Below are 24,507 nucleotides of genomic sequence, written 5' to 3' on the forward strand. Positions count from 1 at the left end.
AGTTTGGTGGAAGAATGAATGAATGAATGAAATCTACAGTGAAAAAACAAAGGGTATCTTATTGATCACAAAGAGAATTAAAAAAAAAAATTTCCCCAAACATAAAAAGGATTAAAGGGTAATAGCAGTACTTTTTGGTATTGCAATGTACATTTTTAAATGCTTTCACAAATAGCATTGCATGTGACTCTACAATAAGAAGTAACAGGAATCCACAACCACTTAATAAACCATTAGATTCCATTTTGAAAATACTATGTTCTATGGGAGCCAAGTGAGAAAATTATCAATTATGACTCAGGAGTCAGGGAAGGCCTCACTAAAGAGGTGACATTAGTGCTAGATTTGAAAGGAAAATGGCATTTTACTGTACAGGGAGGCTTACATCAGGCTGTCCTCAAACCAAAAAAGGTAACCTTCCTTGCCAGTTCATCTCCATTGAAAGAGTCCTGTCTTATTCCCTTTTCAAAACAGGCTGCTCCATATGTACAAAGAGGCTTTGTTCTGTTCTCTGTCAGCTTAGTATTGCTCATGGCACTTAGCACTGCAATTTGCACATAGTAGGTGCTCAAGAAATGTCTGATGACTGAGTGAATGAATCTGGTGTTTTGATTTAGCCAGAAAATTGTGAAGCAATAAATAGTCTGCCAATTCTCAGCAGTATATCCAGAGCTCAGATCTCCTTAAGTGTTATCATTATGTCATCTCATAAGATGTGCTCATAAGAGCAGTGCTGGGAATATGAATGAGATCTCAAGGAAAAGGCCAACAGAAACCGCTTTAATGAGAGGCTCAGAAACACCATCAGAAAAGCTTACCTGCCAGAGGCATTTAGGGGAAGACCACTGAATTTGTTATAACCTTGAGGACCATAATCCCAAAGAATTTTTTCAGCTGCTATAAAGTAGCGCCTTTGTCCACCCTTGATCTTGGGATGAGAAATACTGTTTTTGCAGTTACCAACATTGTATTGCCCCAGCATACCAGCTGCAGAACAGAGGAAAACGGTCAGCCAAGGTATAACTGCTCACAAAAGAAATCATACAGGAAAATACTAATCAATTTGACTTCATGAACGAACATTTAAAACTTTTGTACAGAAAACAGGACCATAAACAAAGTTAAAAATAAAGGATAAATAAAAGACATTGTTGTTTTTTATCGCTGTGTGATATTCCATTATAAATGAAACCATATGGTATTTTCTTGGTATTTCCATGGACTTAAAGGATATTATGCTAAATGAAATGACAGACAGAGAAAGAAAATACCATATAGTTTCTCTTACATATGGAATCTAAAAAAACAAAATAAAACAAACAAGCAAAACAAAAACAGACTCCAAAGGGATGGAGACCAAGGGATGGTTACCAGAGGGGAGAGGGTTGGGGGATGGATGAAAAGATTAAGGAGAATAATACAGTCAATAATATTGTGATAAATTTGCACAATGACAGACCAAATACTAGAATTAGTGGAGTGATCACATTGTAAGGTATAAAAATGTTGAATCACTATATTGTACACCTGAAACTAATATAACTAAAATAATATTATATACCAATTACACTTAAACTTTTAAAAAAGTAACAGATAAAAGGTCAGCAGGGCTATATTTTTACACATATGACAAACAATTAATATGTAAATAATATTGATGAATAAGAAAAAAATAGTAAATCTCCCAATGGAAAATGTTCTAGGAACATAACTAGGTTATTTACAAAAGAAATACTATTGGCTCACAAACAAATGGAATAAAAAGTTTAACCTTAATAGTAATCAATGACACTGTTGTTCATTTATCAGATTGGTAAAAACTATAAAAAATAATTCCCATTGTTGACACTTGAATATGGAAAATGGAATACTCACACACTATGAGTAAATAGTAACGATTTTTAAAAGGGAATATAGTGATGTATGTCCCTAGCTTTAAAAAAAAAAATCAAACTCTTTGACCCAGGAACTCCAAATCCAAGAGTTTTGCTAAGAAAATGTCAGACAAAAGTATAAACTTCTCTGTAAATTGATGTTTACTAGTATGTTTATAAAAGCAGAAAATGGGGGGAAATATAAATGTTAAGAAATAGAGTATTGGTTAAATAAATTGTAATCGCCTTATAAAGAGCATTGGAAGGGAAATGACTCTATATTCACTGACATGTAAATATATTTCTGATATACTAATAAGTGGAAAAAGTAAGCTATCGGGCAGTAGGCAGTATTTTATCTTATTTTATAAATAACATATGCGCCCTGACCTGTTTGGCTCAATGGATAGAGCGTCGGCCTGTGGACTGAAGGGTCCCAGGTTCGATTCCAGTCAGAGGCATGTGCCTTGGTTGCGGGCACATCCCCAGTAGGGGGTGTGCAGGAGGCAGCTGATCAATGTTTCTCTCTCATCGATGTTTCTGGCTCTCTATCCCTCTCCCTTCCTCTCTGTAAAAAATCAATAAAAATATATTTAAATAACATATGCATTTAGTATAAAGGTCTAGAAAATAGTGATGAAGGATATTCATCAAAATGTGATGCCATTATCTTTAGATGGAATTACTGATTTAAAAAATGGAATTGTATGTATTTTCCAATTTTTCACAATAATTTTTTCTGAAGGTATGGACAATTTAGAGCATATTGTATCTCAGTAATGTATAAACACCAGTTTATGTCCACAACTGCTAGCCAAGCTTAGCAATCTTACTAAGATTGGCTGCTAATGCTAGTTTCTTGAAAACTAGTTTCTTCTTAGATTTAATAGCATGAGACCCTTCAAGAGTAGGGATCTTGTGTTGAGAACACTTAAGATCTACCCTCTTAGGAAATTTCAAGCACACTACAGTGTTATTGACTGTAGAGGCTATGCTGTTATTAGAACTCATTCTTCTTGCATCATAGAAACTTTGTACTCAGCGGTTCTCAACCTGTGGGTCGTGACCCCTTTGGGGGTCGAACGACCCTTTCACAGGGGTCGCCTAAGACCATCGGAAAACACATATATAATTGCATATTGTTTTTGTGATTAATCACTATGCTTTCATTATGTTCAATTTGTAACAATGAACTTGGGGTCACCACAACATGAGGAACTGTATTAAAGGGTCGCGGCATTAGGAAAGTTGAGAACCACTGCCTTGGGATCTTAACTGTTCTCAGCACACACACAAAAGGTAACTATGTGAGGTGATGGCTATGTTAATTAGCTTGAATGTGGTGATTAGTTCACAATGTGTACATGTATCAAAATATCCAGTTGTATATCTTAAACATATACAATTCCTATTTGTTGGTCATCCAATATAATAAAAGGGTAATATGCAAATAGACCAAATGGCAGAGCAACCAATCAAAGCATAATATGCTAATGATATGCTAAGGCTGCTCAACTACTCACTATGACACGCACTGACCACTAGGGGGCAGATGCTCTGACCCATAGGTGCTTTTGCTGCTGGGGTCCGGCCAATTGGGACTGAGAGAGATGTCCCAGACATGCCCTGGAGCCCTCCCACAGTCCCTCCCTGGCCCAATTGTGCATCGTTGGTGTCCCTCAGCCTGACCTGTGCCCTCTTACAATCTGGGACCCCTCAGGAGATGTCGGAGAGCCTGTTTCAGCCCAATCCCGCAGGCCACTCCCCTTGGGAGGTCACCAAATGCAGGGCTCATGGCTGGCGAGAGCTGCTGCGGCAGCATGAGCCTCTCCCTATCTGGACTGATTGGGCATGAGCCCACAGCAGGCACAGTGGGGCTGGGATGAGTGGGAGCAGCAGGTAGAAGCTGCAGGCTGCGTTGGACTGCGGGTTTCAGCCCAATCCCTGCAGGCCACCCAGAGAGAACCCACCCATGCACAAATGCATGCACTGGGCCCCTCTAGTACATCAATAAAGCTGGAGGTGGGGGGCGGGGAAGGAGGTGCAGTTAGTGTGGCTCAGTTGGTTGAACATCGTCCTGTGCACCGGGAGGTTGCCGGTTTGATTCTAAGTTGGGGCACATGCCTGGGTTGTGGACTCGATCCCCAGTGGGGAGGTGTGCAGGAGGCAACTGATTGATGTTTCTCTCTCTCTCCCTCTCCTTTCTTCTCTCTAAAATCAATAAAAACATATTTTAAAAAATAATAAAATAAAAAATAAAGCTGGGGGAGAGGGGAGCAGAATCAGAAACTTATTTTGTTCATCCTTGTCTTCCCTGAACAGTATCTGATATCTATTAACTGATCAACCCAACATTTGTAGAATTTAATTTAGTTGGAATAACCCAGCTGACCTAGTGCTCAGATTAGCTGTTTAAAGTTGATGGGAACAAGAATGTCTTATCAAAGCAGCTCTGAAGGTTGCCTCCCTGTACTGTCAGTGACTGTGTGTGGTTAGTCAGTACCCAAATTAACCACACATTATTTCTTCTGTGTCTATCTCTTTTTCTAACCTTGCTTTCACCATGTGAGGCCAGGCCTTTTATATGTGTAACCCTAATGTTGACAATGCTTCTTAACTAGCATCTAGTGGCCAGAATCCCCATCATTGAAACTGTTCTGCACGCAGGTATCATAGTTTTCTTCCCACATCACTGATTATGTCACTAGTGTGCCTACGGATCCAGAAGGACTCACTATTGCCTTCCAGACACAGTCCCGCCTCCCTACCCCTGCCATTCAAAACTGCTCCCACTGGGGCCAAACTGCCTCTCTAGGCTTCTCTCCCATCACTCCTTAAGCATGGGCCCAGCTAAGTAAGGACCTATTCTATGTGGCCCCAAAGAACCAGGCATTTAAGTTATATGTTTTTGCATATGGCCCCAAGTCACTCAGCAGGCATTTAAGCCAACAAATGTTTACTGCACACCTTTCATCAGATTTTGCATATAAGGAAGGACGTTCTAACAGAGCAGCCCAGAAATGAAATGGGCTGCTACAATTACTTAAAAAGAGATGCTCCAAAGGAAATGGAAGATAGGATGGGGGGATTGATCCAGATTACCTACAGATTCCATGCCAGTGCTAAAAATGTGCTATTCTAATTACAGCTGCTCACAGAGAACACGTTTTTCCCAGTCCATGCTGATTCCTCTACCTGGAAAGTCTGTCTTCCCTTCTTCATCTATTCAGTTCCTACCCATATTTCCACGCTCAGAGGAGGAGCCAACTCCTCCGGAAGCCTCTCTGATCGCTCTAGAGAAGTGACTATGGCACCCAAAGAGCGTTTATCATTCTGCCTCAAATGTTAGTCATTTTGCAAGTGACTATTAGACTATAGATTGAGGGCCTTATGTCTTTCAATCACCTCTCACGTGGTTCATAGGAAGGGTATCAATAAATATCTGTTGACAGGCTGTCACATAAGCATTGTACATTTTCCTATGTATTTAATATTCAATTAAATATAACACATAACAGCAGGCACTGGATGAGCACTACTGGCCATGTGATTTATTTGTTCTATTCTAAGCTTCTTACACTGGCCTTTGGCCTTTTACCTTGTAGGTGATCACTGACTTGGCAGGTTATCATCCACTTCCCAGGATTCTCAGCTATCATTTCTGTTGTCAGGAAGGTGGCTGGGAACAGGTTGACAACGTCAGTCCGATGCCCTCGGCTGATGAAGGTGTTACCATAGAAATAGATGGAATGGATGTCTATCTCATTCCCCATCCCAAATAGGTGCCAGGACACCGATTCACCAGCGCACATCTCAGGCTCGGGGAAGTTCCCAAAGAGGTATCCATTGAGGGCTGAAACACAGAAGCACATGAGAGGAATAGACTCCCCAGCAGAGGCGAGCAGAACCACGGACCCTGGTAATTCATTCTCTAGCACAGCTGGAAAGTCAGCGCAGATCACTGACTGTAATGACTTTGTGCCCCAGAAGGGAATGAAAGGTATTGGTCTTTTTGAGAGAAAAGCATTCAATAAAAATGGTAATCGGCACACGAGAAAACAGCCTTGGAGCTGCTGTGTGGGCCCAATGAGATCAGGAGTAAACAGTGCCTCTCAAACTTCCAGGACCGGTCAGTCAGCCACCTCTTTCCCAATGCTTCATTTGCATATCTGCCTTCCCCACTGACTCTGTCCCTGCAACCAGAACCCTGTCTCACTTATCTTACAGCTATCAGGACCTAGCAGAAAACCTGGCACACAGTAACTACCTAATGTAAGTGACAAAAGCAAGCAGCAAGATGGAAAGAAAAGGTACTGATTAGATGGGGCTTATGGCACCCAGTGAAAGCTCAATAGATGTCGCTGATTTAAAGAATGTCTGGGAAAACATGATTTCACAAGTGGGTATTTAACTCTGAGCACAGCATCATTCTTGACGTTTAGCGGCTGCTTAGAAAATGGTTTCTGGATAAAGCAAGAGGTTGCAAATCCCAGGATTCATATAGGCTGATGACTTGTTCCCCTTTCTTCTGCGGTCTAAAGCCACCCATCTTCTGGGGTCACCTCCTGATTCTTCCCTGATTATAACATCAATCCTTCCCCTGGTGGTCCCATAGCTTTGTCGTACGCAATTCAGCTTATATCTATTGCCTTGTTCCTTCTCAGATTGCTGCGGGTTCTGGTATATCATGTGTTAATATGTCTCATATCACTTTCTAACCATTCTCATCACTAAGTTACAAATCTTGGAAAACTAGGTTGGTCATTTCTGTGTTTTTGCATCCCTCGTAGCACCAGATACACAGAGGCGGCCGGTATGTATTTGGAAACACGGGAGACACTACCATGCATTTTGTTACTCCTCTGGAAAACAGCATCTTCCTTGTCAACTGAGTCAGGCTCAGTGCAGAAATGCCTGATATTTTCATCGAGGTACCAGCTCTGATTCTCATCCACCAGGGTAAACATTATGATGAACTCTTGGTCCACATCCGTCCTTGTCCCTGAATGTTTGTTCAGGACACCTGTCAAACACATTGAAAAGAGAAGAGGACAAGGTTCAGAATGATCTAAATCAAGATGAGTTTTGCTTCCTGCCAATGGTGACACATAAGCGTGAGGTTTGTCAAAGACCTATATGTACAAGAGTAACCTGCAACTTACAAGCAGCGAAGGGCTTTAATGAAAATGACAGAACTGCCGAAAACAAAGGGCACAGGACAGAAATCTTCACAACTGCAGACTTGGAAATCTGTCCCCTCCCGGAAGGAAGTCAACTTTATTGACAGAATACAGACACACCAAACCAATAGAGAAGAAATAGCAGTGTGAATATGTGGGTGAAATAAAGAAGCAAAAGCATTCCTGGTCATTTATGACATTTTTTTTCATTTTCCTTGCATGGTGTCAGTGAGGTGTTAACAGCTATTAATAGAGAATGTCCTTATTTTTTCTTTAAAAAAAAAATAAAGCATATATGTTTCAGAAGGCCATGGTGGTCCTTAGAAGTCTGAATTGTTGCCCCTGCTATGGTGTCAGACTGATCTCTGTTAGAGGAATTTCTCCCATCTTATAGGAAGCTTGGGAGAAGAGGCACATTCCATATGAAGCAAAGGAGGTAGGCAAGACAAGACCTGAGATGTATGCACACTTTTCATCACACCTGGGAACAGCCTACTTGGTTGCGGGGGCAGGGAGGGCACCCTCTTACCTTCCTTGCACACCAGCAGCGGGCCAATGAGCCCAGAGCAGATGTCCTTGGGGGCGTCGATGTGCGAATGGTACACCCAGGTCAGGCAGTTGGCGTCGGCTGGAGCTGGGGCATATTCTTCTCTCACGGGCCAGACATAGGTGTAGTTTTTGCCAGGAGGAACCATATCATCATTTTTGTTCTTTCCAGACGTCCCATCTGGGTACAAGGCTCCTTCCAAGAAAAGAGAAAACACAGTTAAACACAGAGACCACAGGGCCAGAGCTTTGGAATCAAACACATAACCAATTAAAATTTATTTCCTGTGAGATGGAAGGAAAGTACTTACATTCTCAATGCCTCAACTCTCTATAGTACAGCTGGAATGTTACTGTGTGCCCCAGAGGGATGCGAGAACTAGATGGCCATGTATATGACTGTCCTGCACAAGACCCGGATGCTTACAAGATGTTCCTAAGGACCCTCCTGATAGGCCTCCTGTACCAATCAGGAAGCTCGCAATCCACTCAACTTAACGCCAACTCAAGAGGAAAGGAGAAGCAGCAAAAGAAAGAACAAACACCTCTTGGGCACTTAGAACAGAGTCAGCACCTATATGAGGTCTCACAAAATATAGGAAGAGAGTTAAGACATTCTTCCTGCCTCCAGAGACCTTACAGTTCCTCGGGGGCGACAAGAATATGAACTATGAACACATAGGTCAACTGAAAGATAAAGCAGGGTGATGTGTTCTATGTAACTTGAAGTCTATGCCAGGTGGAGGTTCTACCACAGAGAAGGGGGGCACACGGGCATGGCATTCCCTTTCTGTTTTATAAACTAAGATTGCACAAGGTTTTTCCATTAAGGAAGGTCCGTCGCTAAAAATAGTTTGAAAATCACCTGGGTGGAAGGCAGAAGATCAACCTGTGCAAGTTATAATTACCAGAAGCTTCATAACAGAGGTGGGATTTGAGGGGCCTTCAACTACTGGGAGGACTTGGATGGTACTGAGAAGAAGGCTGGAGGGTGAGGGCTGAGAGGAAGATGGATGTGAAAACATTCCAAGTTCATTCTCATTCTCTCACTTATTCACTCAACAAACCTGTATTGGCTATTTGACCAGAGGCCAGCAAATGTGCTGGTGTTAGGAATACAAATTCAAATAAGGCAGCAAGAGCCAGTGTTTCTAAGGCAAGCCGCAGAAAAGATATAATTTAAAAAATCCAACGTTACCTTTTAAATAAATGCTACCATGAATCATAGTTTGGTTTTTGGAGAAGAATACCAGCTAAGAGCCTATTATGTGCCAAGCATAGTGGGTACTTTGTGTATATTACCTCACTCCTCAAAGCAACCCCATATGGTGTGCATTAACACTTCCTTTTAGATCGAGTCAAGGTAACACATTAGCATGTGGCTGGGCCAGATTTCAATCTAGTTGTGTCTGACTTCCCACTACACTATGATACCTCCCCCCAGATTATTGGGAATATAGTGTATAAACTGTTCTAACATATTTATTCACTTTATTTTTAAAAAATATTTTTATTGATTTCAGAGAGGAAGGGAGAGAGATAGAAACATAAATGATGAGAGAGAATCACAAATTGTCTGCCTTCTGCACTCCCCCCACTGGGGATCGAGCCCACAACTTGGGCATGTGCCCTGACCCAGAATTGAACCTTGACCTCCTGGTTCATAGGTGGACATTCAACCACTGAGCCATGCCAGCTGGGCTAAATACTTTCTTTCTTTTTTAAAATATATTACAGAGATGAAAGGAGAGGGATAGAGAGTTAGAAACATCAATGAGAGAGAAACATCGATCAGCTGCCTCCTGCACGCCCCCTACTGGAGATTGAGCCCACAACCAAGGTACATGCCCTTGACCAGAATCGAACTCAGGACTCTTCAGTCCGCAGGCAAACACTCTATCCGCTGAGCCAAGCTGGTTAGGGCTACATACTTTCTTTTTATGTATTATGTTTATGTAAAACTTTCTATTATATACTTTCTTTTAATCTGAAAAATATGAATTACTTTTCAACTTATACCCGTATACAATATAATACTAAAAAGATAAAGTCTGAGAACAAAACCTATATAAAAGTACTGTATTGGGAGATTGATTTAATTAGTCAGATCTCTTCATTATTAAGTGTAGCTCTAAATTTCCTGGTTATATCTAGGTTATATTAAAATATCTATGTTTAATATATATTAGGTGATATAATTAGGTTATATTCTTTCTTTGTCTAATAAAAAGAAACTTACTAGTTCCTTAAGGGAGAGGAGCTTTTTGTTGGTATGAATTCTAAGAGAATATTTTTAAGAAAATAATTATATACAAATTATTGAGTAATATAACAAATTATGTCTTTAATGTTTTCAAAGGTACAAAATGTTATTTTTAAAAATAATTTCTTACATTATCTCTTAATATAACGTGAGAATATAACACTGAAAAATATTTGGCAAAACCATTTTTACTTCAAGTTAAACTAATGTAGTTTACTGCTGTCTAACTTGATAATTGATCTAACCTGATAAAGGAATAGGAAAAATCCAGAGTGCTGCCCACCATGAATTAAATCCAAAGGACATTTTAAACAATTCCTGTTACCTAACCTCTCAGTGGCATTTGATATTATTGTCATTTTCCTCCCTCATAAAAAATTCTCCTCCCTTGGCTCCTGTGACATCACGCTATCTTCTTTGGCAACTCTTTTTCAGGCTAGTTTTTCCAGCACATTCTCCTCTGTCTGTCATTCAGTGTCAGAAATCCTCAAGTTATAAAGCCATCTCCATGCCCAGAGCTCTCTCTTTGCTTGATAGCACCCATCCCAACAGCACTCCAACAAGCCACATGCCAGCCACTCCCACTTTTATCTCCAGCCTGGACCTGGTCTCTGAACCTTACATGGATATCCTCCTGGCTACTGGGCATCTCCACTTGTAAATCTCAGAGAGATCTCAAAAGCAACCTTCCCCCAAAACATTAGCTCTCCCAAACCTGGTCCTCAGCCACTGCCTCCTCTCTCCATGAAAGACACCACCAGTATTCAACGCCACGAGCTAAAAACAAAGAAGCATTCTATTCATCTTCCTCTTCCTCCCTTGCCATTTCCAAAGCACCACAAGGTCCTGTCCTTGCTTCTTCGAAATGTATCCATTCATATCCATTTCCACTATCGCAGTCCTAGTCCAAACAACATTATCTCTCACCTGGACTTCTGCAGTGACAGCCTAGCTGATTTCACAGCATCTCTTGCTTCTCTAATCCATTTTCCAAGCCATAGAAAAAGTGTCTTTTTAAATCTCAAATTTGATTATATTGTTCTTTACTTAAAATCATTCCATGGCTTCCCGTCACTGTTGGGATGAAGGTCAAATGTGTTGAAATAGATTGCAAGGCCCAGCGTAGTCTGGTTCAAGCTATCCTGAACTCCCTGGACTAGGTCGGTTCTCTAAAATGCATCACCCAGAGAGAAGGGCAGTAGAGATAGCAGTGAGTTCGCAGCTACTGAAGTTAGACTTGCTTGGAATCAAATCCTTTCTCCATCACTTGTGAGCTTGTGATCTGAGCAATTCCCTTCTCCTCTGTGAGTCTTAGTTTCCTATCTGTAAGATGATCATTATAATCCTTACCTCATAGAGTAGTTGAGGTTTACATGACACAATATCTATAAAGCATTTATCATTGTGCCTATTATATAGGAAGCATTCAATAAACATGGGTTATTATTTATTAGCACTTATCTAAGTTTTTAATTACATATGTATATATATAAAATGTGTGTAATTGCTTGACTAATAATGCCTGTCTCTCATGTTAGACTATAAGTTTCATAAAAATTAGGTTTGTCTTTGCTCAAAATTGTATTTGCAAGATCTATCCCAGTGCTTGGTAAGTGGGTGCTCAATACATATCTGTTGAATACAATAATGGATGGGTGACGTGACTGTACAGCATCTTTATCCAAACTCCTGTGAATAAAAAATATGGCTTGGAAGCTCCTGAATTTATATATGAAGAGGCTTCGGGTCAGGAGTTAGGGGAGGGTGGGTGGGTAGTAGACTTGTCTTGAAGCTTCAATTGAGATCACTCGGTTTGCTTTAATTATGATACAATCGACACAAATGGCAATTTTCCTAGAGGTTCCTTTATGTACAATATATTGAATGTGCCTTCTTTTTGCTTATTATTATTGGGGTCATTGATAGCTTTTATTGAAAAGTGGGGCTAGAGTCCCCAAATAATCCTTGGTGATACCACTCAAGATGAGGAATATTATTTGGGATCTAAAATAAACAGTAAATATAAAATAAAAAGTGTTTTGGGGATGGGTAGCTTATTAATTTATTACAAAGTCACTCCCAAGAAAGACTTTGACCAAGATTTTGAGCAATGGTAACATTAACAATATTAGAGTATTTTAAAAAACATTTGTGTGGTTGTATGTAGTCTAGGATGTGTGAACTTTTAGAAATTATATAAATTTTACCCATCAGATTTGAGAATGTTGAGGATGGTGGGGTTGTGGGAGAAACAGGCTAGCTCATAAACAAATGGTAGAAGAGTAAAGCATGCAATTGTTTAGAGGACAACTTTTTAGAAATGTATGAATATAACAGCAATTTCACTTTTAAAAATTTACCCTAGAAGCATAGCTGAAAATGTTTTTAAAAACACATGAACTGGAATATTCATCGTAGAATTGTTGGTATCAAACCAAAACTGAAAGCAACCTAAATAATCATCAGTACCAAAGTGGTATATTCATACAATGGAATATTGTATAACTGTTAAAAGGAGGTCTCTTTATATGTAATAATATGAGAAAATCTCCAAGATGAAGTAAAAAATGAAAAACAAAGTACATTATAATATCTTCTCTTTTTTATAAATGAATAAGCACTTATATGCACACACACAATGACATATTTAAATTTTTCTAGAAGAAATTTACAAAAAAATCATTAAAGTTAGGTGTCTTTCAGGTGAGAGACAAGTAAGAGGGGATTTTACTTTTTATACCTCTCTGTACTCTTTTCTATATTTTAAGAAACCAATAAGTGTTCTTTTTAAAATAGTCCTAATAATTATATTTCACCTGGAGATCAAGAAAGAACTGGTTAATTCTAGTATTAAATGAGATGATTGCAAAAGCCCTAGTATAGGCATTGGCTTACAGTAACTGCTAAATTAATGTGATTCCCACCCACCTAGCTCTAAGTTTCATTACCTCTCCTCAGATGAGTATCTTGGAGGTAACAACTATGTAGATACTGGTTTTTGCAGCCCTGGTATCCAGTATTGTGTCTAGTTCACAGTAAACGCTAAATTGAATTGAGGAGAGATTCTAAGACTGGCAAGCTTGCAACTATAGCCAAGACAAAAACTGATTAAAAGACAGTGAGGCGGTCTTTAAATTCTCTCCCCTGAAAGGAACTACAAAGTTGGATGAAATTGATAAACATAACCATGTTTGTGCTCTGGAAATTAAATAAAGGCATACAACAATGTTTATGCTTGGGACATTGGTTATTTACATAATCATGGCTGGCTCTAATGCTGTGTGCATTCAAAGAGAAGAGGCAACAGGCCCAGCAAAAAGTAAAAGCCAAGGCAGATAAAAACCCACCTAAACTTTGAATGTGTTTCCTATCTACCTACAGATCTAATGGCAGAGACCAGAAGATTTACTGCTGCTTAAACACAACCTCTGTCCAATACTTTGCTGTCCTCTAAGTTAGGCAGATATAGAGCAGACTCTCAGTAGCCAGGCTTAAAAATAAAAACAAGAAAAAGAAAAGAGCAGAAACCTTAGTAATCACACACTATAGAAAAGACAGACCTAACAGTTTTATCCCAGGCAGGTTATTAAACAAAAAAGCAAACAAACAATAAAAACAACCTTGTCTGAGGAAGGGATCAAAATCCAGAGTTGCTACAATACATTCTCAAAACTGTCCAGTTTTCAACAACATCAACAAAGTGAGACAAGCAAAGAAACAAGAAAGTGTGACCATATTCAGGAGAAAACAAGCAGCCAATAGAAACTCTCTCTAAGTTTCTCTGGATATAGAATCTAGCAGATAAAGACTTTCAGCAGCTATTATAAATATTTTCAAACAACTAAAAATATACTATATTCAAATAATTAAAGGAAACAGAAAATGATTCAACAAATATACAATCTAATAAGGAGCTAGATTATAAAAAAATAAGTTAGAATTTGGCATTCAAAAATATATAAAGGAAATAAAATATTTACTAGATGGGGCTTGACAACAATTCAAGATGGCAAAAGAAAGAATAAGTGAACTTGAAGATAGATTAATAGAATTATCCTATCTGAAAAGAGGGGGAGAAGAAGATAGAAGAAAATAAACAGAACATCAAGAGCATTAACATATGTGTAATAGTAGTCTGCCAAAGGAAATGAGAAAGAAAAGGGGGCAGAAAAAAATGTTGGAAAAAATAATGGCTGAAAATGTTACAAATTTGGTGAAAAACATTAATCTGCACATCAAAAAAAAGCCTAATGAATCAAAAATAGAATAAATACAAGGAATCCATACATAGAAACATTTTTGTCAAACTTTTTTGAAAGGCAAAGGGATAATATGAAAACAGAAAGAAAAATGAGTCATCACATACAGGGGAGCATCAACATGATTAACAGTTGACTTCCCTTCTGAATATTGAAGATGAGAAGACAAAAACTGGGATTATATACTCAAAGTGCTAAGGGGGTGCCATTGAAAAATATTATATCCAGCAAAACTTGCCCCCTAAAACAAGGCAAAATAGAGATGCTCTAGATAAATAAAGGTTGAGTGAGTTTGTTGCTAGCTGGCCTGTCTTACAAGGAATACTAAAGGAAGTCCTTTAGACTAAAAGGAAATACCACTAGGGAGTAACTTGAATCTATAGGAAGAAATGAAAAGCATCAAAAGTGGAAAATATGTGAATCAATATAAAAAGTTCTATAAATATATTTTCCTTTCTTCTGTTAACTCTTTCCCACTCATAAGATAATATAAAGTACTGATTGTAGCATCACATTGTTGTATTTATAGAGAGACTAGAGGCCCAATGCACAAAATTTGTGCAAGAGTAGGCCTTCCTTCCCCCTGGCTGCCGGCATCAGCTTCCCTCTGGCACCCAGGACCGGGGCTTCCCTCCAGCACCCAAGAGCCGGGCTTCCCTTGCAGCCCTAGATTCCTCCAGAGGTCATCCAGAAGGATGTCCTGAAGAACATCTGGTCTAATTAGCATATTATGCTTTTACTATTATTGATATAATGACAACACGACAATAGTAGCACAAAAGAGGGGAAGAGAATGAAGCACTGTTGGAGCAAAGCTTTTATATCTTGACAGAACTAGGTCAGTAAAAATATAAAGTAGCTCTGACCGGTTTGGCTCAGTGGATAGAGCATTGGCCTGCGGACTCAAGGGTCCCAGGTTCGATTCCAGTCAAGGGCATGTACCTTGGTTGCAGGCACATACCCAGTAGGGAGAGTGCAGGAGGCAGCTGATCGATGTTTCTCTCTCATCGATGTTTCTAACTCTCTATCCCTCTCCATCCCTCTCTGTAAAAAATCAATAAAATACATTTAAAAAAACAATATGGAGTATATTGTGATTAGTTAAAGGTTGCATATTATAATCTCTAGGCCAACCAATAAGAAAATAACTCAATATGTAGTTAAAAAATCAATAGAGGAATATAAAGAATACATTTAAAATATTTAGCACCAGAAAGGGCAATAAAGGAGGACCAGAGGAACCAAGAGACAGAAGGCATATAAAAAATAATTAGCAAAATGACAAATGTAGATGAAACCAATCAATAATTACATTAAATATGAATATTCTAAGCATCCATATTAGTATGAAGAGATTTTCAAGCTGGACCAAAAAAATGATATCCAGCTATATGCAGTCTGTTCCCTAGATTCAATGACAGAAATAGGTTGAAAGTAAAAGAATGCAGATAGTAACAATAGGAGAGCTTAAGTGCTATCAATATAGACAAGCTATATTTTAAGGCAAGAAATATTGCTAGGACAAAGATAGGTATTTCATAATGATAAGAGTTAATGTATCAGGAAGCTATAACAATTATAAATGTATCCACATCTAACAAAAGAGTCTCAGAATACATAAATAAAAACTGATATAATTGAAGGAGAAATACACAGCTCAACAAAAATTGTTAGAGATTTAAATACCCTCCTGTTAATAACTGACAGAACCATGTAGAAGATCAGCAAGAATGTAGAAGACTTCAACAATACCATCAACCAACTAGACCTGACATCTATATAACATTCTATCCAATGACTGCAGAATGCACCTTGTTTACAAGAGCATATGGAACATTCTTCAGGATGGTCAATAGGCTACATACACATAAAATACTAGTAAATCTTGATAATTTTAAAAGAACTCATAGGATGCAAAGCATGCTCTCCAATCACAATGAAACTAATTTGATATCATTAACAGAAATAAATCTTTCAAATTCCACAAGTATTTGGAAATAAAACAATGCACTTCTAAGTAACCTATAGTTCTCAGAAGAAATCACAAGATAAATTATAAAATTCTTTGAACTAAATAAAAAACAGAGATAAGACATACCAAAATGTGTGGCCTAGAGCTGAAGTAGTACTTAAAAGGAAATTTAGAGCTTTAAACACTTATGTCAAAAGAGAATAACAGTCTCAAATCAATAATATGAGCTTCCACTTTAAGAAACTAGAGAACAAAAGTGAAACTATCCCTAAAACAACAGAAAAAAAATGATAAAGATTTGAGCAGAAAGCAATGAAGGAGAAAGTGAAAACAGATGTTGGTTCTTTGAAAAGATCAACAAAATTGAGGAAACTTTACTGAGACTAACCAAGAAAGAAAAAGGGCACAAATGACCAAAACCAAGTGAAAGATGGGACATTACTCTGATCAGACAGAAATTAAAAGGAACATAAGGGAATATTATAAATAATTTATGTCAAAATATTACACAGCTTCTGAAATTAATGGATTCTTAGACAGACACAAAATATCAAAAATATCTCAAGAATAATAAAAATTTGAAAAAGACCTATGGCATGTAAATAAATGCAATTAGCAATTAAAATCTTCCCCCAAAGAACCCAGGCTCTGATAGTTTCGCTTATAAATTCTAGTACTTAAAGAAGATACGATGTCAATACTTTACAAAATCTTTCAGAAAAATAAAGGATGGAGTAATCCCAAATTCATTTTATGAGACAAACATTACCTTCATACCAAACCAGATAAAGATATCACAAGCAAAGAAAACACTGACCAATATTCCTCATGAATGTAAAAACAAATATTCTTAACAAAATATTAGCAGACTGACTTCAGCAGCATATAAAGAAAATTATATAACATGACCAAATTTATTCTATGAGTGCAAGGTTGGCTTAACATTAAAAAATAAAGTGATGACCCTGCCAGCGTGTCTCAGTGGTTGAGCATCAACCTGTGAACCAGGAAGTCACAGTTCGATCCTTGGTCGGGGCACATGACCAGGTTGCAGGCTCGGTCTGGGGCGTGCAGGAGGCACGCTACCCACAGCCAAGGCTGTTACTGCTGACAGGCCCCTGGAAGCTGTTGGTGCGTGCCCTTCTTATCCATTGTGCTGCCCAGTCACGAGCGATTGACAAGGACGAAAGTTAGTGTGCTGCTGGGGGTGTGGGGGCGCTTGTGCCAAGGGAGCCCAGCACCCAAGGTGGAATCCACACGAACAAGAGAAAGAAGGGAAGGTGGAAATAAGGGAGAGGAAAAAGAAGAGAAAGAGAAGGGGAAAGAGATGGAGATGGGAGAGAAGGTGACAGGGAGAAGACAAATGAACCAGTGCAATCACTGGGCTCTTAGAATCCCTTTCCCTGTAACGGGCAGTTGCCTGATTTACGAAGTAGTGACAGGAGATCAATACTACAGGTTTGACATTTACCTTCCGAGTCTTTGTTGTAGAAAACACCATGGGGATGCAAAGAGTAAGGTCGGGAAGCAAAGTTCTTTAAATGGATGACAATCACGTCCCCCACTTCAGCCCTCAAGATGGGGCCCAGGAATCCAAGCCAGGGCGGTTTGGGGATCTCCGTGGAGTACGTCTCATCTGTGTAGTGTCTGTAAACAGCCTTTTTGTAAAGACCACCTATCCTGTTGGGCCCGCTTTCGAGAAATAAGGTTGCAAGTCTAAAAATAAGAAAAAAATATTTAAATGTGGAAACTGAAAGAAAAATCTTAATAACATGCCTTCACAGGTCATGAAGTACATACACTTATAAATTCTCCTTTGGTGTTCACCATAGCCCTATCACCGCTGGAGAGCTGGCAAGATTATCCCTGATTTATTGAGGATGAAACGGGGGCTGAGAGTTAAGTGACAAGCCAAAGGCACAAATTAAAACAAAACACAAACACTCTAAAGTCACACTGCCCCTTTGCCCCTTTCATTCAACACCCCCCCCCCCCTTTGCTTTTTTGTTTGACAAACAATATGCACTTGCTGCATCCCCAGTACTTCGGTGGGTGCTGTGGGGGGATACAAAAGAGCTCATGGCCTAATAATGGAAAAATTAAGGAACTGCGCAGAGCAGTATTGAGCAAGTGCCAACCGAGTGGTTGAAGCATCAGATACAGCTCACATTTTCTAGGAATAATTAGTTCAGAGAAGGAAAAGGTTGCAGTGGTTGAAGAGGTCATAAACACCTCATGAAAAATGCAGGAATTGAGGAGGAGGAGGATTAGATAACAAAAGGGGAAAGTGAGGACACTCGGCAGGGACAGAGCAAAAACCATGAGAAAGAAGCAGTCCCCATTTTTGGGGGGGAGAGGAAATTCTAGGCTGGAGGTTATGAGTCCGGAAGGGGAGGAGTCGTGAGAAATATGGGTGCATGTAACATCTGGAAGAAGACTGACCAGGTTGAAAAATTTAGGATCTGTCTTGGAAGCACTGAGGACTCACGGAGGTTTTTCCTAAAGTGGTGACGTGATCATCAGTCTTTCAGGACCAACCTTACGACAGTGGTGTGCAAGTTTTAGAAGAGTCGGGCAAAGGGGGGAGCATGAATGAGGGGGCAGGGAAGCTGTCAGGAGACCAGTGGAGATGGGGCGGGGTGTAGTTGCAATAGAAAGAAAGGAGCAGATGTGTAAAAATAGGATTGTAAGATGTGATGTGAGCACATGCCCTCCTGGGGCCCCACGGGGAAGGGGGCACTCAGTCCCAGGGTCTGGGAGCTGGAGACAATAGCAGCACTGCCGACTCCCCACGCTCAGTCTGTGTGCTTAGCACAGGGCTCCACCCCAGACATATGGCTTCTGCTTGAAGTAAAGCTCCACCCCTTCAGGTGCAGCCATCCCAGTGTAGCTGTGCCCTCGGAGGGCGAGAGGCAGGCCCCCCTCTCACACACACCCCTGCCTACGCACATGCATTCCCTCTCGGTCACTCAACAGACTTTATGTCAGACCTGGGCTACAGAACAAAAAGGCAAAGCCTGGAAGGAGCTCTCATTCTAGAAGGGAGAGCCATGAGAACACAGATGGGGCATCTAATCTGGAGTGGAAGACAGATCGGGGAAGGTTTTCTAGAGGAAGTAATGCCTAAATATGGCCTCGAAGATCAAAGAGGAGTTGCCCGAGCAATGATATGGAAAGGGCTGATGTAGTAGACACTATGGCGCTCTGCCAAGTCAGTGCCCACACTCCACTCTTTGATCTGATAGCACACCTTCCCCATTCTCATGCTAAGTACCTTGGAGAGGCCTCCACCCCCAGCTCCAGTCATGGAGCAAGTGACTCAGCCTAACCGATCAGACACCAAGTCCCCTCAGATATTGGTGGAGGGAGGCCTTGTGGTCCAGGCCTGGTCAACTGAATTGATGGAAGTGGGCAGGGCGGACACATGTAGATGGCAGGGCAGGCTACTAATCTGGTGCTCTGGGCAGATAATGTATATGTGGCTCCACCTGATATTTGCAAAAAATCCTCCTACCTGGAGGAAAGACTGAGTGCTGTGGAGAGGAGAAGGGGGCCTGGTGGTGGCAGTGCTCACCTGCCCCTTGGTCACCAGAAGAGAAGGAGCCTACCCTATAGCTCACTAATGTGAAAGCCGTCGGAAGGGACTTCAGTGACACCTGTTATTACTTGAACACATATCTTGGGGTCTCCTACTTCCAAATCCCAAACCCAACTCAAGCAGGTGATTCTTTCCAACCACATATAATACTCATCCTAGAGAAGTTCTGGAAGTTGTCATTTTCTCCACCTTCACTGTCATTTCCAGTGAATTTTGTGCCCCCAGCAAGGCCTGCAGCGCCCTAGGGATGTTCTAGTGCCCTGAGAGCTGAGGCCCAGAGGTTCTACCTCTTAATCTGGCTCAGCTGAGGACCCCTGGAAGTTCTCCCATCTCGGAGACCAAGGCCTTTCTTGTTAAAGGGGCCTTTTTGCTGACAGGCTTGACCTTGTTCTATGATCATATTAGGTGGTCTGGGGCAGGCCGCATGCCTCAGCTGGTTAGAGTGAGGAAGTGATATGGTTGTGAAAAATCAATTTTTAACTTTAAAACTGTGCCATAGTCTATTTAAATGCTTTTCTTTTTAACTTTGTTGTGCAATAAGCCTCAGTTTATAAACGTGAAGTAAACCCTCCTTGTTAGCAAGTCCCTAGGAGAAAGAAAACATTCTTTGAAAGGCAAGCCCAGCAAACCAAAGCTCTCAAGGTTACTTGGTGGATTTCCGGAAAGATGTTCACTGGATATTTTCGTGTAGCCACAAACTCTACCCTGGACCCAGGCATCATCGGATATACAGCTGATCTTTGAGCAACATAGGTTTGAACTGTGTGGATCCATTTACACGCAGGTTGTTTTCAAGAAATAAAGTTGATCCTTTGTATCCTTGAGTTTCACATCTGAGGATTCATTCAGGCATGGATAGAAAACAGTATTTTTGCATTCCCAAATGGGGATTCCCAAATGGGGATCAAAAATACTGTTGAACATCTGATCCCCTTGCTTCTCTATTCTGGGCTCCCAACACACACACACACACACACACACACGCACACTTACACCAGTAAACACACATGCATATGCATGCTGAGCAGAAGTTCCTTATCATGAATTGTCTGGCAGAGCCAGCCAGACAAGAGGGAGGGGAATTGTTGGTTGCCTTCTGATAGCACTTATTGCATATGCTGCATATTTTAGCACTGAGTTATTTATTGACTTGTTTTGCATCTTCCTGGACATGTGTCAATCTTATCACCTAAAAAGTCATCCTGAGAAGGGATTAGGTTTACTCAAACAGTGGCTCCCAAATGTCCACCTCCTAGGTACTAACTGTATCCGAATTATTTGGGACATTTGCCAAAAATGTAGGTCCCCAGGCCCCATTTCAGGGGAATTGAATTGGACTTTCTGTGTCAGGGCCGTGGCCTCTATGCTTCCTGAGCTCACTAACCGATTCTCACGGCAGAGCCTTCCAGTGCTTGCCCATTCGGAGTCTTCTTTCTTCCCAGCAGAAGGGGAGAACAGAGAACTTTTGCAGTTTGGTGGGGCCATGATATTTTGGCAAGTGAGCTATGAGAGGAAGTGACATGTGCCACTTCTGGGCCAGGGCCTTTAATTACAAGACCACTCACTTCCTCTGCTGTAGGGGAAGCCTTCAGCGGCGACATGAAGCCTCCAGATCGAAGCAGCCTGGCTCGCTAGTTCACCCAGGTGTCCTGCAGTCGTATGGCCCTTGGTGAACCCCAGTGTGTGAGAAATACACCTCTGTGGTGTGAGCCCGAGACTTGGAGATTATGTGTAGCTACATACAGCACCAGCTGACTTAGTCTGACTAATACAATTCTGATGTGAATGCAAGTTGGGAAATCACATTTCTATAGCATTTAGCACAAAACCCATAGAAACCACCTGACCCATAGTAACTATTTGAAACCACAGGAACTATTGGAAGTGGAAAAGGCAGGGAAGGAATGGAAGTCAGAGAATGTCTATGCAGCTGACCACCCCTAGAACACAGCATACCCTTGTAACAGTTGGACAGAGACACCAGCTCATATGAGTTCTAAAAATGCAAGTCTTGCCCCCAAACAAAGCAAGGGGTGATTTCACAGAAGGCATCCTCAGGAAGCAGCCCGAGGTGTAGCTGGAGTGCACGCATTAGCATGCTTCAATGGCGGGCTGTCTATTGTTTATAATTCAGCTGCAGGACGGTCCCACTGTGATGGACCAAGTGGTCACTACCCCTCAGGTTCACCCCCAGCATACATCCTAACATTTTGACTCAAACTGAGCAGGTGTCTCTGTCCTGCTGTGAAGGAATCCAGTTGGGCTGGGAGTCTCCCATCAGCAACCACTTTAAGGACAGAACGAGATGCAAAATGCTCACATTGCTAAGGCCAGGGGCAATCCTGCCAAAGAGACACCTTCTAAAAGCCAGTGAGATTAACCACTGCGGGAATGAGCCTGCCCCTGAGAATCATTGAACCAGTGCAGAGGCGGACTCCAGGTTAGATTCCCAGGATTTCATAGCTCACAGCAGGCATGCACCTTGCCAGAACCACTGTTCCCCACAGCCTGGACCTTTTAGCAGGATTCTTCCGCATCCATTCAACCACTGAGAAATTGCAGAACCTCTCCTGTATATGGGACATTAATCTAGAAACTAGGGCCAAGATGTGTGAATCTCAGTCCTTGCACTCAAGAGACATACCATCTGGTTGGGAAGACAAAACATATGCATTGGAGAATAAATAGCAACACCCAGTTTTCCATACCAAGTGGCAAAGATATCATGTAGAGCTGAATGTCTGAGTGTGTGTGTGAGAGTATGAGGGTAAAGATGAGCTTTGAAGTAACATCAGCAGAGGTATGGTCAGGGAAAACATAGGAAATTATTATAGTCACAATATAGATAAGCAATTGTTGTCTGAGCTTGAGAAGGGACATTGTTCACCGAGGAGAAACAAGACTAGATGGATATAAATGACATTTGGCAAAGACAAGGGTGGAGATGGTGATTATACACTGCAGCTCAGGTGCAGCCACACGCTCCCTAATTGGGTTAATGATTTCAAAGCCATCCCACCTAAGCGATGTGCTCCCGTTCACATTCTCTCACCCGGGTTCCCCGGCACCACCTGAGTCTTGAGTTCCTCCTTCTCCCACTTCATTTCCACAGAAGCCCCTCAGAACACACATCAGGCAGCTTGAAAACAAATTAGCACAGTGAAGGGAAAAGGGAATGAGCTTAAATCCCAACTTCCCCACTTGATGTTGGGAGATCTTGGGGAGATCTGAACCCAAGTTTCCTTGGCTGTCAACCGGTGGCCATCGTAGAGCCATCAAGGGGAGTAAATGAGACAAGACGTGGAGCCCCACACACAGTGTCTGAATGTTGAAGCAATGGTAATTATGGGAGTAATGATTATTTCTGGAAAAGCTTTAATCAGAAAAGAACAAAATGTGACCATTTGAAGTGTCTTTCCCACAGAGCTCCGGCTCACAGGAGAAGTCCCAGAGATAGGAGAGAGAGCATGACGGCTAACATTTCTTGTGTGCTAACTCAGTGTCAGGCTTTACCTCTGATATCTGTCTTATGGGTTGATAATGGCTTCCAAAGTAAGTCAATATCCTAATCTCCTTATTTGGAAAAGGGGCCTCTGTTAAGGATTTTAAGATGAGGAGCTGATCCTGGATTATCCAGGTGGGTCCTAAATGCCATTAAAAGTGTTCTTATACCAGGGGGATTAGACACACACAGGAGAAGGTGACATGAAAATGGAGGCAGAGATTGGAGTGATGCCCCCTCCTCAAGCCAAGGATTGCCAGCCGCGCCAGAAGCTGGAAAAGGCAATGAATGGATCCTCCTTTAGAGCCTTCAGAGGCAGTGTGGCTCTGTCAATGCCTTCACTTTATTTTTAAATATATTTTTTGATTTTTTTACAGAGAGGAAGGGAGAGGGATAGAGAGTTAGACACATCAATGAGAGAGAAACATCGATCAGCTGCCTCCTGCACACTCCCTACTGGGGATGTGCCTGCAACCAAGGTACATGCCCTTGACCAGAATTGAACCTGGGACCCTTCAGTCCGCAGGCCGACACTCTATCCACTGAGCCAAAGCAGTTAGGGCAATGCCTTCACTTTAGATTTCTGGTCCCTAGAACTGGGAAAGAATACATTTTTTTATTGTTTTAAACCATGCAGTTTGTGGTAATTTGTTACAGCAGCCACAGAAAACTCATACACCCCCACCACAACCACCACCAAGAAAGGACTATCATTATCCCCACTTTACTGATGAGAAAATTGAGACAGAGATTCAATAACTTGTTTAGTACGTGGAACAAGAATTCTAAGTTTCTAAGCTGATGCTAGAGCCCCACATCCACCAGCAAGCCAGGCTGCCTTGGCATCTCTGTCCAACCACTGCTGGGCCACACTTGGCTGGGGAAACCCACCCTGGGCCTCCTGGTCTCCCTGACCGGGCAGAAGATCTGTCACATCTCTGCATGCATGGCATGAAAAGCTTTTATGACAATGCCCGCAACATAGTAAGGACTCAATGACACTTAGCTATTAATGTTGTTGGTGACTTCTCCAGAACCCCACTAACCAGGCCTTGGGGTGGGAAAGAGAAGAGGGGGATCAAGAGGGTTTTGTGAAGGATGGGAAACAGGGAGAACTGAGGAAGAGGAAGGTGTCAGGGGCTGCCAGCTGCCTTGCAAAATTCATGCCCCACTTATTAGTAAAAGAATTAAATCCTACTGTTTTCAGGCCAAAAAACACATAAATGAAAGATTATATCTTCAAGCTCCTTTTGAGGCTTGGAGTATCCAATGAGATAGAAGTAGAATTCATTGGGTGGCATATCCATGAGAGC

At 41.1% G+C, this 24,507-nt stretch overlaps 1 protein-coding gene across 1 annotated transcript in view; it reads right to left on the reverse strand.

Moving 5' to 3' along the window:
* HEPHL1 (hephaestin like 1) overlaps positions 1-24,507 on the reverse strand; it is a 60,932-nt gene that overhangs the window by 31,749 nt on the left and 4,676 nt on the right. Inside the window, exons 2-6 of the mRNA XM_059708134.1 lie at positions 17,566-17,810; positions 7,584-7,796; positions 6,718-6,897; positions 5,473-5,727; positions 819-987 (exon numbers count right to left, since the gene is read on the reverse strand). Of these exons, the coding sequence (XP_059564117.1) occupies positions 819-987; positions 5,473-5,727; positions 6,718-6,897; positions 7,584-7,796; positions 17,566-17,810 (1,062 nt within the window). The remainder of the gene's footprint in view (positions 1-818; positions 988-5,472; positions 5,728-6,717; positions 6,898-7,583; positions 7,797-17,565; positions 17,811-24,507) is intronic.

This window comes from Myotis daubentonii, chromosome 9, assembly GCF_963259705.1.
Source record: "Myotis daubentonii chromosome 9, mMyoDau2.1, whole genome shotgun sequence".
In the NCBI taxonomy this organism is placed as follows: Eukaryota; Metazoa; Chordata; class Mammalia; order Chiroptera; family Vespertilionidae; genus Myotis; species Myotis daubentonii.